The 18,421-nt window shown below is 40.3% G+C and overlaps 1 protein-coding gene across 1 annotated transcript in view; it reads right to left on the minus strand.

Moving 5' to 3' along the window:
- LOC134608183 (uncharacterized protein C6orf132 homolog) overlaps positions 1-18,090 on the minus strand; it is a 47,960-nt gene extending 29,870 nt beyond the window's left edge. Inside the window, exon 1 of the mRNA XM_063450849.1 lies at positions 17,783-18,090. Coding sequence (XP_063306919.1) covers positions 17,783-17,912 — 130 coding nt within the window. The 5' untranslated portion in view covers positions 17,913-18,090. The remainder of the gene's footprint in view (positions 1-17,782) is intronic.
- Between the last annotated feature and the right edge of the window lie 331 nt (positions 18,091-18,421).

Below are 18,421 nucleotides of genomic sequence, written 5' to 3' on the forward strand. Positions count from 1 at the left end.
ATAGATACTTCATTAAAATGAAGCGGTTATTTCATCCAGTGGACTTCTAAACCAGCGCTATTTGTCTGGATCCTACCAGGCTCATTTTCTTAGGATGAACCTCTTCTCTTTCCTCTAAGAGACTACAGCAACTTATTTATATAGCGCCAGCAAAATTCCATAGCACTGTACAATGGGTGGACTACCAGACACGCAATTGTAACCAGACAAATGGACACACAGGATAAGAGGGGTTGAGGGCCCTGCTCAATGAGCTTACATGTTAGAGGGAGTGGGTTATAGTGACACAAAGGGTAAGGAAATGGGTAGCTAGAAAAGTATTCACTGGGAACTTAGGTGGTTATTTTTGACAGTTGCAAGAGAGCAGTAATGGAGGGGGAGGGGGGAAATAAAAATCTGCTAACTGTTAAAATGATATGCTTCCAAAGATTTTTGAAGGAGTGGAGACTGCGTGAAAGTCTAACGGAGAAGAGAAGGGAGCTCCACAAAAAATGGTGCAGCCCTGGAGAAGTCTGTGGGAGTATGGACAGAGGATAGACGTAGGTCTTTGGCAGAGCGCAGGGGCATCAACGGGACATACTTGTGTATTAGGGAGGATGGGTAGGTTGGAGCAGTATTATGTAGGGACTTTTAATTAAGCACCAGAATCTTAAATTGAGCCCTAGATCTAACTGGAAGCCAATGTAGGAATTGACAGAGGAGGGAGGCATGGGTGGTATGGGCAGACAGGAAAAGAAGCCTTGCTGCCGCGTTGCAATCTGGGAACATGTAAGACCACTGAAAAGGGGATCGCAGTAGTCAAGATGAGAAAGAACAACGGCATGGGCCAGCACCTTAGCCGCGTTTTGTGTTAAATAGGGGTGGATGCAAGCTATGGTTTTGAGATGGAAGTGGCAGGATTTGGCGATTGACTGGACATGAGGGATGAAGGAGAGGTCGGAGTCAAAGAACACCTAGGCAGCGAGCCTGCAAGGTAGAGGTGATGGTAGCACCGTTGACTTGGAGGAAGACAGACACGGGAGTAGCAACACTTGAGGGAGGAAAGACCAGAAGTTCTGTTTTGGACAGGTTTAGTTTAAGGAAGTGAGAAGCCATCCAGTTGGAAATCGTGGAGAGACAGTCCGAGACACGAGTCAAGATGGGCGGAGAGAGATCAGGAGAGGACAGGTAGATTTGCAGGTCATCTGCATATAAATGATACTGGAATCAAAAAGAGCTGATGAGTTTACCAAAGGAAGCAGTATAGATGGAGAACAGTAGGGAACCAAGGACTGAACCTTGGTGGATACCAACAGAGAGGGGTTTGGGAGAAGAGGCAGAGACAGAGAAAGAAACACTGAAAAAGCGCTGGGAGAGGTTGGAGGAGTAACAGGAGAGAGCAGTATCTTGTAGACCGAGATTACGGAGAATGAGAAGAAGCTGTTGATGATTAACAGTTTCAAAGGCAGCAGAAAGATCAAGGAGAATTAGGATAGAGTAATGGCCTAGAGATTTAGCAGCGATTTCAACAGAGTGACGAGTGTGGAAGCCAGACAGAATACATGTATGCAAGCAATGACTTGTGTATATATATAAAAAAATATTTTTACTTCATCTGTGAATAAAACCAGCATTTATTAGCCGTCAATCATCTTTTGTGCAATCAATAAACTTTTTGTGGTGCCGCGGACAGCACTCTGAATTGCTAAACATACTAAACTTTTCATCCATTGTCTTTTTCGAATTTGTCCATAACACATTTTGCAGATTGCCCAAAATTTTATCAAATGCACATTTCATTAGAAATCAAATGCACAAGTCTAGTGACTTTCTATCCTTCAACAACTTCACAGATTGACATCATGGTCTTTCTTCCACGCATTCTACTGGAATAGCTATGAATGATAGATCATCTGATCTGCTGGTTGTTTAATCCAAAAGGTCAATTCTTACAGGCTATCCATGATCGCTCCAGGCTTCTGACATTACTGCATTATTGATGACAACCTTCAAGTTTTAATTCTATGTATATTTTTGAAGTGTTGCTCTTGTAACTCATGGGTTACATGTACTGTGAGTTATGAGAGAAGAAGGATACCACTGGTAGAGTAAATGTCACTTGAAATTTGTAATCCATTCTAGGAATTTCTCAAAAATATAAGACATTTCAATCCTCAGAAATGCAACATTCTCAACATGAAATCACTGTTTAAATGGTTAAAATCAGTCAAACATGTTATACAACTGGAAATTTCAAGTTTCTAGGAAGTACTATAAAATATATAATATATATGTTCCCATGTTATGCATTCACATTGTTTCATGAAACTGATCTTTATCTGAGGTTTATCTACTAGATGTTCAGTAAATGGATCCATTGACTTGTGTATGGTTTGGTTATATTTCGTGCATCAATCCCAAACAGGTCATTGGCCCCTAAAAGGAAAAACATTTTAGCGCTATATAAAAATAATATTTAATCCTCATCAATAATTGGGAAGTTCCATTCTGACAGCAGTTTTTTATAACAACGTATAGGGCATTGGACATGTGAAACAAAAAAAAACAGATCTACTTTCAGAGCTTGTTGAAATCTCAGACCTGTGTGATCTGTAAAACGAAAAAAGTTAAGGTGATTGCGCAATTTTACATCCAAATTTTGTAGATAGTCTTTAGGTTCTGTGGATACAGAAAACCAACATAGGGTAATACGTTTTGACACTCAATAATGTAAGTGAGAGACTTGGAAAAACTCACAATTTTTAGAGACTTGGAAAAACTCACAATTTTTAGAGACTTGGAAAAACTCACAATTTTTAGAGACTTGGAAAAACTCACAATTTTTAGAGACTTGGAAAAACTCACAATTTTTAGAGACTTGGAAAAACTCACAATTTTTAGAGACTTGGAAAAACTCACAATTTTTAGAGACTTGGAAAAACTCACAATTTTTAGAGACTTGGAAAAACTCACAATTTTTAGAGACTTGGAAAAACTCACAATTTTTAGAGACTTGGAAAAACTCACAATTTTTAGAGACTTGGAAAAACTCACAATTTTTAGAGACTTGGAAAAACTCACAATTTTTAGAGACTTGGAAAAACTCAACGTATTACCCTATGTTGGTTTTCTGTAAAAACGTATTACCCTATGTTGGTTTTCTGTAAAAACGTATTACCCTATGTTGGTTTTCTGTAAAAACGTATTACCCTATGTTGGTTTTCTGTAAAAACGTATTACCCTATGTTGGTTTTCTGTAAAAACGTATTACCCTATGTTGGTTTTCTGTAAAAACGTATTACCCTATGTTGGTTTTCTGTAAAAACGTATTACCCTATGTTGGTTTTCTGTAAAAACGTATTACCCTATGTTGGTTTTCTGTAAAAACGTATTACCCTATGTTGGTTTTCTGTAAAAACGTATTACCCTATGTTGGTTTTCTGTAAAAACGTATTACCCTATGTTGGTTTTCTGTAAAAACGTATTACCCTATGTTGGTTTTCTGTAAAAACGTATTACCCTATGTTGGTTTTCTGTAAAAACGTATTACCCTATGTTGGTTTTCTGTAAAAACGTATTACCCTATGTTGGTTTTCTGTAAAAACGTATTACCCTATGTTGGTTTTCTGTAAAAACGTATTACCCTATGCTGGTTTTCTGTAAAAACGTATTACCCTATGTTGGTTTTCTGTAAAAACGTATTACCCTATGTTGGTTTTCTGTAAAAACGTATTACCCTATGTTGGTTTTCTGTAAAAACGTATTACCCTATGTTGGTTTTCTGTAAAAACGTATTACCCTATGTTGGTTTTCTGTAAAAACGTATTACCCTATGTTGGTTTTCTGTAAAAACGTATTACCCTATGTTGGTTTTCTGTAAAAACGTATTACCCTATGTTGGTTTTCTGTATCCACAGAACCTAAAGACTATCTACAAAATTTGGATGTAAAATTGCGCAATCACCTTTCCTTTTTTCGTTTTGTATATGTAAGTGCTACAAAGTGACTGTGCACTTAGGTGTTTTTGCTGCATGTCGCAATATTTCTGTTAATTAGCGCCACCCTTTTCCTTTCTCTTTTCTGTGTGATATGTACCAATCAGCCACAAATGGGTAAAAAATAAAATAAAAAAAATGAACAGTGTGTGAAACATCAATATGCATCAATAAGCATTGCTCTTATTGACTATATACCAATATAGTCACAATAATTGTGTCAGACAAAATACTGTGTTAAAAGAACACATTACCATGTATTTTTAGCGTTGCCAGTCAAAACGCTAACATGGCTCTAATTTATGAAAAGCTTTACGCACCGCCCCCCCCACCCCCCCAAGCCCCACTATGTAAGTAGTCAAATAGTTTTGTAATGTTTATAGTGATTGGAGTGTTCTTTTAATGGAGTTAGAGAAGGGAAGTGTTTAGTCTGTATTAAGTAGAGCAGAACTTATTAATTATACTGGAAGCCAGTGTAGGATTTTGAGAAGCAGCTGAATTCAAGGAATAGGCAAATTTAATCGAATGCACATTGATATTAGATATTTAGAATAGACTAAAAAAAAATAAAAATAAAAAAATGGCTGCAGTAGTTTTTTAATGTTTTGTTGCATTATAAAAAACACAGGGATAGGTATCGCAGTACCAGCGCAGTGTATTTGTAATGATAAAAAGGTGTGGTTGCCACCGAGACTGTGTCAAGCTTTCATATAAAAAGAGTCTGTTCCACACCTCAGAAAGAACAGCTCATGATGAATGTAGATAGGTACACCTAGTGAAACGCCGGATTCTGAGAAAGGAAAAAAAAAAAAAAAAAAAAAAAACAACAACCCACACTTGTCCATGGCGATTTGTTATACAAACTACATACATAAATAAATGCAGTAAGTATTTCATTTGTGAGTGCCAGTAATAGATGCATAGATCTGGCAATGGTACAACAGAAGAAGAGAACTTCTTGTTTAAGCATGGAGATAATATAGACACCTTCAGCACACTCTTGTTGGCTTATGAACCCACACATTTTATAGCGGCATAGTTGGCTTATGAACCCACACATTTTATAGCGATGGTGAAACTATGGGACATGTTCCATTACTGTTATCCAAAAGGGCTCTGAGGCTTTGGTCTACGAATTCGGAAATCCCAAATAAATATAGCACACTAAAATGCATGAGTAGCCAGGCTAAAAGGAAAAGAGAAACAAGCGTGCTCTGGACTCTTTAAAGTATGTAAAAGGAACAAGTTATGCAAATTAAATGTAATCATACGATTAAGATGCAATAGCCTTGGAACTTTTGCAATAGGGACACAAATCACCTAACCACTTAGACAGGACATTGCACTGGTTGGATGAAGGGGCAGTTACACCACAAGTGAAATAAAAGTGTCAGTTGCAGAAATCCAATTATGTTTCTGGTGATATCTGCACTGTATGGTTGTATAGAATGTATTCTTTAATATGTAGGATGTCTATTAAACAAGCACTATAGTCACCAAGATCACTTCATCTCAAAGAAGTGGTCTGAGTTCAGTGCTTTATTCATTCTAACCCTACAATGTAACATATTGCCATTTTATAGAAACTGCAATGTTTTCATTGCAGTGTTAACACCCCATTAAGGCACTTCTGCTGCAATAACCGTGAGGCTGTTCTTCAGTCAAATGCGTCTCAGGGAGCACTTGACTGAATGAGTGTGGTGTCCTGCCATGCTTATGCATCTGGTCCCCACTGCTTCTTTATGAGAAACAATGGATGAAAACACAGAAAGGAAACTATACACATTAGTACATGTGAAACGTCCATTAAGTCAGCAGTTCCAGAGACATAGAAACAAACACCTGTCACAAACAATTATTCCAAGATAAGTCAATCACCCAACTTCTCCTTTCAAAATGTCTGGTCAAACATGAATTGAGGCTCTTTTCTATGTCTAGAGGGTTTTGTATATAGAGTTGCACTTCGTAAAATGACCAAAGTGTTTATGTAAACAAATATAGAATTTCTCCAATATCTCAGAGCCATGAAATTCTGTGCTTAGAACATTGTTAGATGCTCTTCTCCTATTCTAACTATAAATAATTATACAAAATATTCATTAAATGTTTGGTCAGATTAACTTGCACATAATGAGCCTTGCTCCATGCCCAAAGTGATTCTGTTATGTCAAAACATAAATAGGGATACTTACTAAAAGTGTTAATAGCCAGGAATTCGAAGTGGATTCAAAGAATATTTCAGATTTAAAGAGACTCTCCAGTGCCAGGAAAACAAATCAGTTTTCCTGGCACTGCAGGTCCCCTGTCCCTCCCACCTCCCAATCCCCGGTTGCTGAAGGGGTGAAAACCCCCACAGTCACTTACCTGAGACCCCCGCTGATGTCCCTCGGCGGTGGTTTTCGGTCGCCGCCACTCCTCTTCATTACACCGGCCGGTGGGCAAGACTGATCCCGCCCGCGGAGACCTAATGCGCACGTGCAGCATTGTGCATTAGAGCTCTCCATAGGAAAGCATTGAAAATGCTTTTCAATGCTTTCCTACGGGGAATTGAGTGACGCTGGAGGTCCTCACACAGCGTGAGGACGTCCAGCGACGCTCTAGCACAGGTTTTCTGTGCTATGGTCCAGGAAGTGCACTCTAGTGGCTATGTAGTAGACAGCCACTAGAGGTGGAGTTAACCCTGCAAGGTAATTATTGCAGTTTATAAAAAAACCTGCAATAACTACACTTGCAGGGTTAAGGGTAGTGGGAGTTGGCACCCAGACCACTCCAATGGGCAGAAGTGGTCTGGGTGCCTGGAGTGTCCCTTTAAGGTCAAAATGGCCAAACTAAGGGCAGAGCCTGCAGCCTACATATCCGGATTCATTTTCTTGTAGCTGCATTGTCCAGCCTACACTCACCTAAGTAACTATTCTCTGGCAGAAGCATATATACTCCTGCAGCATCTGGTCAAGCCCAGGATCACAGGCAGCCCTTGCGGGTGGGAGAAATGGATGATCCCCAAAGGAGAACTGTACATCATTGCATTTTGAGTCCAGTTGTCCCCCCTCTGGACTGGTGGGGGTTATCCCCGTTCTCCACTTATGAAGCCCATTAAGTGGCTTGTCAACCCCCCTAACAAAACAGCCACTCTTTGGCATCATGATCAATCTAAGATTGCCTCCTCATCTGCCTCTAAACACCTCAGAGCCTGGGATACTGTTCAGAGGTGGGAATAAACCTTTTGTAAGAAATATGAAGACATCTGTGCTAACTTCTGGCAACGCATATACAATTGCAAACCACTGCTCACCACTACTGCTGACACACCTGTCCCGAGTGGTGTCCAAGCCCATTGTTCTCCCTCTGGGCCAAGAACCCAGATGTTTCAGTCCACCATTCATAACCTTGGTAAGTTCTCTATAGAAAGGGAGTCTCACAGGACTTTGACCCCAACACTCGAGGGGTTTTCCCATTCGTCTTTCAAAAGTTTCTTATATTGCATAGCTTATTGTGACGGAACGCTGGCACTCCGACTGAGTATCTCCGCCAATCGATGCTCCTAGTGCTCGCTGAGGACTCCAAGCACTCCAACCGACACCATCAGCACTGCAGACCCCACTTCCAGCGATGCAGCTGCGCCGGGATCTCGCCGTCTCCACCCACCCTGGACCCAAGGCCAGGGTCCAGCTTCCAGTGGGGGAACCTCTTTCCCCAGAGAGCAGGAACCGGAACAAGCTCTTATCAGAGCTTAGTGATCATACCCTGGGAGGTATAGTGATTATAGCAATCCCCAGAGTGTAGTTCTACAATCCCCCAAACATGAGCCAAGGCTTCAAGAAAGGTACAAGATGATCTGATTTTAAAGACCACACACTGGCTTTTATGCAAGTCCCCATGCAGGGGGACATCTCACAGGGTGGGACACAGTACAACCAATCCTTTACAGGCAAACGGTAAAACACACCCAGCACAAACATACAATCCCTCCCCTCTGCCTGTGATATAATTACTGAACACAATGGGTTAATGTAATTAAGGCAGGAAAAATACACTTTATGCAACATATTAATAACTTCCAAAATATACATGCCACAAACACTTTAATTATAAACAATTCAGCCAATTCCCTCCAGAGGTTAAAAAGTTAGTTGGAGGTCCCTTTATGACCGACCGCAATCACATTTTCATGGGCAAAAAAGTTCCATAGATTTGGGCTGTGCGGTCGGTTTATTTCAGGCTGATTCTTCGAACGGGACTTAGTCTCTGCAACTGCAAAATCACTGTGGGAGAAGGTAAGGCTCAGCGGTGTTCGCGGAACTGTGTAGCTGATTTCAGTTCCATGGATTTACTAGCACGCACCGCTGACCGCGTTCAACTAAATTAAAATGGCCGCCGCCACGTGTTCGGTTTTCGAATGGCAGCCACTTCGACTACTTCAGCACTTTGACTGCATCCGAAGTGTCAATTTAAAAGTACAAATCCTTTCTCTGGGAGTTAAAAGGCCAGCAGCAGCACAACAAAAATCCATTGTGCCCAAATCTGGTATTTAAAGGGCCATATCTTTCCGGGACCATAATCACTTGGCAAGAGGCTGGCAAGCAGTCCTCTCCAGGCACAAGTAGCGAGGTTAATTTCGCCACACTTATGTTACATGTTTTTAATATATTTACCAGCTACTACAGTCCAGTTCTAATCCTGTAAAAAGATAACACTCTAGGATTATAAGGTATCTACTTTATGTATTTTGCTATACCCTCCTAGGGTTTAGTTATACCTGGTGACACTAAACCTGACACCATTTATGGCACGTAGATTCACTGCAAAAACACTTGTAACTTAACACAAGCAGTCATACCTGTTGGACAACAACATGTTAAACGACTGATTGTGATCTAAAAAGGTTTATCAAACCTATCACAATTTTTACAACATCCCCCTGGGGTCTAGAGGTCACAGATGCTCCCTGTCTTCACAACGGCTTAAGGTTTACAAGCCCACCACAGGCACTCAGTTTTCTGACATTCGGCCTTGCCATTCAATCAGCTAACCTATATCCTGAAGTCTGCATGTTTCTTTTAATTATGTTTTACATACAAATAGTCAAAATTCTCCACCTAGTGCAATTACTGCTATTGGATTGTTACATATGAAAACTATGCACTTCCGTAGTCATACACGTACCGAAATGTACAATGTGCAACACTGGCCTCTCAGTATATTATTATTATTATTATTATTATTTTTTTTTTTTTATTTATTTATCGGTGTGTGAGTATCTCTCTCTCTCACACACAGAGGAAAATCCAGCACTAGGACTTCACTGTTCACGCCAGATGGCATGAAGGGAAGCTTGGAAATTCAAATATTATGCATGCACAGAAAGCCAGCTCACAGTGTATTTAAGTGTGCCAAAGCTACAGTAAACAATGTGCTATGTCCCTCTGTTCATATAAACTACATCTGTATGACTCACTAAGAAGCCAAACATTAACCACAACACACACGAGAAATACTACATCTAATTAAGAGCTAAAACAAAGTCCATTTATAGGTCTAGATTTCTACAAGTTAAATGGTTAAACAACGTTTCAAAATACAACAATAGGTAGCAAACAGCGCAAAACAAAAGTACATTCAAATGTTTATAAACTTTAAATAAAATGTGTCACACTGTAATATACACCACTTATATGTGTGCACCAAGTGATAAAAATTATAAAATACTGTACCATAAAATGAATTTAGAGTCCCACTACAAATGAAAAACAAAAACTCCCATAGGGCAACCCAATAGCATACATTATGTGGAGATTGGTGTATACACAATATATAATAGGTATGGCACTCACATTTCCTTGAGCCTGTTATCCTTACCTGGCTCAGATAGTATAGCCTTTGTGTGATATGAAACTGGATTAGGAGGGCATCTTCGCCCACAGTAGTGCCATAAAACAGGAAGAAGGCAAAACCAGTTAAAATAGTACAAATAATATTTATTTTAAAAACAGTAATAAAAGCCTTACAAGTAACTGGAATGCCACAGTCCAAAAAGCATAAGCACAACGCATTTTCACGCATTGCCATGCTCCTTTGCGTCTTCTTGGGTTGAAAAAAGTTTCAAAATACCCTCACTAGCTCTTGTAAGAGCTACACAGCTATACCTGCTAGACTGTCTGGAATAGGAGAGGTCCACCCACTGAAAGCTGGATCCTGGGCTTGGGTCCAGGGTGGGTGGAGGACAGCGAGACCCCAGCCAAGCTATGGCGGCTAAGGTGCTTATAGTACTCCAGGCTACTAGGAAGCAGCGATTGGTGGAGGCACCCAGTCGGGGTGCCAGGCGGTCTGTCACAGTATATATACACACCTCAAATGAAAACATATATTTAATTATGCATGTTTTATTGGGATATATTAAAACCAGCTTGCAAAACCTGCAGTTCTCTTGTCTGCTTTCTTTGAATTCCCTCAAGACTTTCTGCGGCTGAGCAATCACAGAGTTTCTCAATGCCACTCAATAAGAAGCCTTTCTAGGTGCTCATGGAAATTGCTAGCTCTGGAGTTTAGCTCCACTGAGCTAACCAAACCAAAAAATAACAGGACCTGTTGTGTGATTGACAGCCAAGTGGGTGTAACCAGGTTAATTTCGATTAAAATCAGCTAAGAAAAAAAAAATTTCCATGCGTGCCGAGCAGCTTCTTTTTCTCCCTCTCGCGAGCTCCAAGATTATCAACATGCGGCAAGGCTCTGAAAAACCAGCGCTTGCGAGAGGGATAGAGACATTGTCTGTACCCTGCAGAGGTAACACCTAAATAACCTGCCGGCTGGACCACCAGGGATGTGTGCAGTGTGCCCCCTCTCACTGCACAACCAGGTATCTGCATGCTTCTCCCTGCAAGGCTACAAGGAGTATTAAATGGAAAGTTTGCTTAGTTTAATTATTGAAATGAATAATTTCAGCCTATATCCAACCATTACATACACACACACACACACACACACACACACACACAGCACTCCATGTACTAACACACAAACATGCTACACACACACTGCACCAACAGTCTGTACCCCTATACACACACACACTGCACCAACAGTCTATACCCCTATACACACACACACACACACTTTATACCCCTGTATGCACATTACACCACCTACACTCACTCTACACACACTCTATACCCCTGGCACTCACATACACATAGTAAACACACTCTATATCCCCTAAACATACACTACACTCCCTGCACTCACATACTTTATACCCCTATAAACACACACACTAATCTATGTCCCCCTATAAATACACATTCTACCCCCCCCATAAAGACTACAGCACCTATGCACGTGTGCTCTACAGCCCCTATATGCATGCACACACACACACACACACACTAGAGCCCTTAGATACACTCCCAAATACACAGTACAGCCCTTACATGCACACACTACATCCCCTAGCAATATGTAGTACCCCACAGTCATTTGGTGGTGGGGGGGGGGGGGGGGGGGAGGGCTGAGTGTGTCAATGGTGACATCACACTCAACCTTTCTGGCCCGGCCCCTCCTAGTGGGCTGCTCTGCCTTTATTGCCCGGGCTTAATTTTTGTCCCAGTCCGGCCCTGGTCTGGGATATCCTTTGGAGCGCAGCAGTGGTAGTTATAGAACAAATGTGGAAAAAGCAGTAACATAAAAATCCAACCAAATTCAAAATTAGCTACTAGGTTAAGCGAAGAATCCACACATGACAGTGCCTATTTAAATAGTATTCGTTTTTAAAACCCAAACAATTGCACATGTCCTAACTTCTATCTATAAAAAGAGACAATGTTACAACATATGCAACAGTGTGTCAACCCCGAGAGGTGGGTGGGTTTTACAACATTCCTTTTCAGGGATTTCCACATGTTCCATGTGAGATCATGGTTTAAAGTTCTGTCTTGTAACTAGCAGTCCACTACAGCGTTATTTTCAAAACTAGTTTCAGAATTTGCTTGGTTCCTTAGATCATTGTTCCCCAACCCAGTCCATATGGACCAAAAACAGTCAAGGTTGACAGTATCTCCATTGGAACAAGACAGGGACACACATAAATCCGGGACTGCTGGTGGTCCATAAGAACTGGGTTGGGGAACACGGCCTTAGACGACCATCATCCTGCTTAAAGAACCCAAATATAAAGCTGGATTTCTGTGTTACCAGCTATCAAAATATACAAAATATGCACTGAGCAAGAGTGCTACAATTCATTCCCCTAAATCATGCCAAGTCCATGCACATAAGAGGCCATATCTATAGGTCCAGTTATGAAAAGTATGAAAGGAGTTGTTGCTATAGAAGTAGAATATATCAGCAGTTACCAGCAGACTTGGGCAATATTTTTCTATTTCATGATACACTTCGCACTCTCAGAGATAATGGGAATGCCAGTTAGTCTCCAGTCTAGGCTGTCCTTACTGCAGGAGCTATAATTTCTGGGGATAAACAATAACATCAAAGGGGAGGATTTTTTTTGGTTATTTAATACACAATGTACATCAGTGATGTCTAACCGGTGACAATCTGTTTGTCTTTTACTAGGAATTCCCAATTTAGGGTTAAAGGACCACTATAGTGCCAGGAAAACACTTGTGCTGGATGGAGAGGAAGGGGTTAAACACTTACCTTTCTCCAGCGCCGGCCCCCTCGGTGCTGGAGACTCTCCTCCTCCTTTCCCAGTCATCGGCTGAATGTGCATGCGCGGGCAGCCAGTCTCATAGGAAAGCATTATTAATGCTTTCCTATGGAAGCTGTCATCTGCTCACTGTGAAAATCTTCTCACTGCGCGGAAGCGCCTCTAGCGGCTGTCAATGAGACAGCCACTAGAGGCTGAATTAACCCTAAAGTAAACATAGCAGTTTCTCTGAAACTGCTATGTTTACAGCAGAAAGGGTTAATCCTAGGTGGACCTGGCACCTAGACCACTTCATTAAGCTGAAGTGGTCTGGGTGCCTATAGTCAGGGCCGGCGCAACCATTAAGGCGAATAAGGCATTCGCCTGGGGCGCCGGCCTCTAGGGTGCGCAAACCGAGAGGTTTCCCGGTGGGCTGCCCTGCTGTAGCTGTCTGGGGATGCTGTGCTGGGTGAGTGGCTCCTTAGCCACCCCCCCAGCGCAGCCACTCACCAGCTGGGCTCCCTCTGCAGCCGATTACCTGCCCGGGCAGTGGGGTTTGCTGTGACAGCAGAGCACTCTGCTTCCTGCAGGCAGGGGGAACCTGTGAACACCGGAAGCACTGTGAAGGGAGCAGGAAGTAGACTGTGCTTACAGTGCACGTCTCTCCTGCTCCCCCAGGAGAAAGAGCAACATCCTGGATCCTGCAGCCTGGACCTCTTCTCATCACAGCACCCAGGTATGGCATGGTTAAGGGGGATTGCTTATTGGGTGCATGTTTGTAAATGGGGGAGTGTGTTAAATTGGTGTGTTTGTTGTGTGTGTAAATAAAGTGTGACTATGTAAAGTTTGTGTTTAAGTGACAGTGTGTGTTAATGAGAGTGTATTAGTGACATTGTGTGTTAGTGAGAATGTGCAAGTGACTGTGTGTGTGTTAGTAAGTGTGTGCAAGTGACATTGGGTGTGAGTGTTAGGGAGAGTGCGCAAGTAACACTGCTAGTGAGTATGTGTTAAGGAGAGTGTGCAAGTGACACTGCTAGTGAGTATGTGTTAAGGAGAGTGTGCAAGTGACACTGCTAGTGAGTATGTGTTAAGGAGAGTGTGCAAGTGACACTGATAGTGAGTATGTGTTAAGGAGAGTGTGTAAGTGACACTGTTAGTGTGTATGTGTAAGTGAAACTGTGTGGTGTTAGTGTGTAACTGACAATGTGTATGCCAGGGAGAGAGTGTAAGTTAGAGTGTGTGTATAAGTGAGAGTGTGCAAGTGACAATGTGTAGGTCAGTGAGAATGTGTATGTGTTAGTGTGTAAGTTAGAGTTAGAATGTGTAAGTGTGTATGCCAGTGAGAGAGTGTGTGTATTAGTGAGATTGTGTAAATGACACTTCAAAAAGGTAATTATTGCAATTTTTAAGAAACTTCAATAATTACCGTTCAGGGTTAACTCCTCTAGTGGCTATGCACGGAGACGTCCAGTCACGGAAATGCCACTGTGAGTGCGGCCATTGAGAAGCGAAGGCGGACCCAAGCCAGCACAAAAGACATGGGAGCTGGACCCAGGTAAGTGACAGACGGTGTTTTAACCCCTGCTGCACCACGAGGGGGGGATGAACTTGACGGAGGGGGAAGCTATAGTGCCAGGATAACAAGTTTGTTTTCCTGGCACTATAGTTTCCCTTTAATATGTACTCAGTGCGCCTCTTTCCCTAAATGTCTCTTTAGTGTAATTCAGAGTTTAGTGAATAAACCTCTGAGGGAATGTAGTTGCATTCAAAAGGGGGCGTCAAAATGTATTCTTGCCTAGGGCGGCAAGAATCCTTTCACCGGCCCTGCCTATAGTGGTCCTTTAACTCCAAACTGTAAGGGGCTGGTGCCCATCAGTTATTGGTGGTAAGCACATGTACTGACTGGGCTGCCTTTCTATCTCCAGACAAGTCTCAGCCCCTTTCAGCATGAGCTCTAATGGGGAACATGAACAGGCACTTGTTAATCTTACTCCGACCCACTGAAGCTAGACGGAGGATCTCCTTGCCTGAGGACAATGTTATTTTACTTAGCACCACATAAGTCAGTCATTTACCAAGTAATGTACTTTGTTTATAGGGAGATGTGGTTGCGTTTAACAGCTAGGTTGCAAGATAGACATATTCCACAACATTTGTTATGAGTCTGTAATGTCACTCAAAATAACAATGACTGGAGGGGAGAAACAAAGGTGTGTTGTGGATGAATGAGATTAGTGTGAATACTTTGAAATGAAAAATAGATTAAAGTGGTAGGTGAAAAGTAGTATTTGGAATGGACAAAGAATTAGACATACATGTTAAGGTAAAAGAAAATTACAAAATTAAATGAATATGATAGGTTGGGGAAGCATCTGCGTGAATTAAAAATGAGGTAGTGACCCACTGAGATGTCCAGCCCCTTTGAACTGTCATTACGTGTTCCTGGGTAGGACTCAATAAATAAATGGTAGTTTAAAATAGACAGGGAAACAGCCCATGTGTTTACATTGTATCTCTCTCTCTCTCTCTCAACAAAAATTGCCTCAATAGCAACAAGTGACAATACAGATACAGTCAAACATTCTTCCATACAAACTCATAAGTGTATCACTCAGTGTGAGCAGAGCACACATGACCTCAAGTACATGTACATGCAACACTTTTGTTTATGGTGAGGCCCTCAGTTTGTTAGTGCAACAAAATTGAACTCTCTGTACAGAACTCATCTAGATAATGCATTAAGTCAAATTGTTTAAAAAGTAACTCTCCAAGCCCCTTAACTACTACCCTACTGTAAGTAGTTAAACCATTTGATGTTGGTAGTGGAGACAGGGAGTGGTGCCCATTGGACCCCAGGACACTAGCCAAACCAGGTTCAAACTGATCAAAAACAATTTAAGTACTTGGAATGGGGGTCTTCAGGGCACTCCTGGCACCATAACTAGGGTAACCTATCCACCAGGTTTTCAAGGACCCATAAAACATACATTTATGAAAACACACGAAAAGAGTTGCCCTGCAGTGTGTCAAATGCATATTCTTTGTTTCCTAGTTAGTTACATAATCTTATACACCTTCTTCTGAATTTGACATACTACACAACAACCCATTTCATGTGCTACCCATCAATATGTATGTGTCCCTGAAAACATGGTGGATATGGTTAACCTAACAATACACCTGTCATGGTAGATTATATATTTCTACCTGTTCCTTGTTAAATTTTGGATATATTGTTTTTGTATTTTATTATATCAATGCAATGTTTTGTGGACCCTGGACATACTTTAAAACGAGAGAAATTTCAATTTGTCCTTCCTGGTAAAATACTTTATAAATAAATAAAATACCCTACAGCAAGCTGTAGTAGTTATGGTGATTAGAAAACGTCCTTATTTCCTCCTGTAACACCCAATTAAAAGATTAATACGGAAATATAAGGTTTACTTTAGGCAAATAACCAAAAATGGTAATTTCCCTTTATTTACAGTTTTATAAAAAACACAGAAATACTAAATAACATGCATCAAATACAAATAAAAACATTAAAAAAAAAAAAAATTAAAAAAACACCAGAAATACGTAAACATTTCTCTTTGGATTTTAAGTTGTACAATAATGCCAGAATAGATTACAGCTTGGATCCAGAAGATAATTTATAGAAGGAAGAAAAAAAATAATAAAAAAAGAAATGGAAGAGAAAAACACACAACCCATTACATTGTGATATTCTTTGGTTTAAATAAACATGAAAACCATAGAAACAAGAAAACTAGTTGGTTTTAGTACTACTGATATAGCACTTTGCAGAGAAACACTTATAAACCACAATGCACACATAATAAAAAAAAAGACAGTTAATTTATTTTACACCCACATACATATTTTTATACAAACACGCACACACACACACACACAAAACAGAATGAAAGTAATTATTTTGGTAGTTCAGCGACAGCTAAAATGTGCCAATACTATCAGCAGCATAGTACATCAACAGATGGTAAGGATTGAATAGAATACATAATGCAAGAATTGGTACAAAAGTAAGATATCTTGATTTCAACATTTTATAGTCAGAAGACATGTACCATAAAAATTACTTTAAAAAGAGAGACGTGACCACAACCAGCAACCATACACAAACACTAGTCCTTGGAAAGGGCTTTATAGACTGACAGAATCGTAACACTTTCAGAGTTGTTTATTAAAGGGAGAAATGTCCAAGTCACTTTGCTTCCAGTTTAGCTACTTTAACCCTAAACTTTTTCCAAAAGTCTGCAAAACAAGGTAACTAATATTAGTTTCTAAATTACCAAAAGAGGAGCTTTTTTTTATTATTTTTATTTTTTTAAATTCCTATCAGTAAAAACGATTAACCCTACTTATGCTGAAATAGGAGTTTCTTCAGTCAAACCACAATATTAAAAAAACAACAATCATACCAAATTATCAAGTCAGTGAGTTAAGATTTTATTAAGCAGACCAAGACATTCTTATGAGGCTTATATGTAGCAATTCACCTATTGTGGTTACCAAAAGGAAATGTAGTTCTCATGGAAACCCTAACAGGTCAGGATTTAAAGAACCTTAATGGAGTCGCAGGTTTTCAAGGTTTGTTTTTACTGTAGAACTAAGACAAACAGCAGTTGAGAAGTCTCATGTTTAATGGAATCATTGAAGGACATCAAAGAATCAGCAGCGGACTGTGTAACCCTGAGAATCTGTTCATTCAGGAAAAACTCTGGTCAGAACATTTCCTAATAATCCTATTGATCTTACCCCCCCCCTTCTCTCAGGAGAGCATTATATCCTAGGAAATCACAAATGTGGTTCAGGTGTCCAATTATAAAAATCACTGGGAGAAGCAGAATGGCTGACTGTTTACAGGGAAAACGAAATTATATACATAAAGTTAGGCTTTGAAAAAAAAAATCTATATAATAATAATAATAATAATAATAATAATAATAATAATATTTTAGTGAATTTCAAAGTTTAGTCCAAAATAGTCAAATTGGAAACTATACTCAAACTCAATTTTATGCTTGGTTAATGTGACAAAGGAATTGCAAATTAAAAAGGTCAATTCACAGTTCTGTGCATAAATCCCAAGTTCCATTAAAGCATTTAAAATGTTCCTCTTTCCCAAAAGCTCACATCCACCTACCTGAGTAAGGATCAGAACCTTTCTTGGCTCCCTGCGTCAAAATCCACGGTGGGTTGTCAGCATACAGAGAATTATTATTATTTGAATTTTTCTTTCCAAAAAGCTTATTCAACGTGCTTGATTTCTTCATCTTGAGAAGAGTATAATATATACGTATAGTTCTAAAATACTCGCTTAGCAATAATAAAAGAAAATTGCCTTTAGAAAGGCATGTTTCCACAGCAATCCAGTCACTCTGCTGAAATAAACCAGATAAATCCCTCAGGATCGTTCGCAGGAGGAATTGAAAGTACAGACCCACCTTTGCAGCAGGTAAATAGCTTATTCCTGTTGGTTGACTCTATTTGCCTGACCCCACCCTCCTCCTCTGCACAAACTGCACTAGTCACATTCCTGCTCATAAGCACCACCTTTGCAAGGTGAGCGACTGCCTAAATTTAACCTCCTTGACGCTGGAGAGGTTAAATATTTATTCACACCTTAGTGACGCACTAGTGCTCTGAGTAAGTTGTCTGTGCGAAGGTTTAAAAGTTGGTTGTGGCTGGCACTATTACATATATTTTCCAGAACAAAATAGAACATATATCTGAATCATCTATATTTATATAAATGTTTCATATACAAGCCAATAATTAAATT

This window comes from Pelobates fuscus, chromosome 1, assembly GCF_036172605.1.
Source record: "Pelobates fuscus isolate aPelFus1 chromosome 1, aPelFus1.pri, whole genome shotgun sequence".
Taxonomy (NCBI): domain Eukaryota; kingdom Metazoa; phylum Chordata; class Amphibia; order Anura; family Pelobatidae; genus Pelobates; species Pelobates fuscus.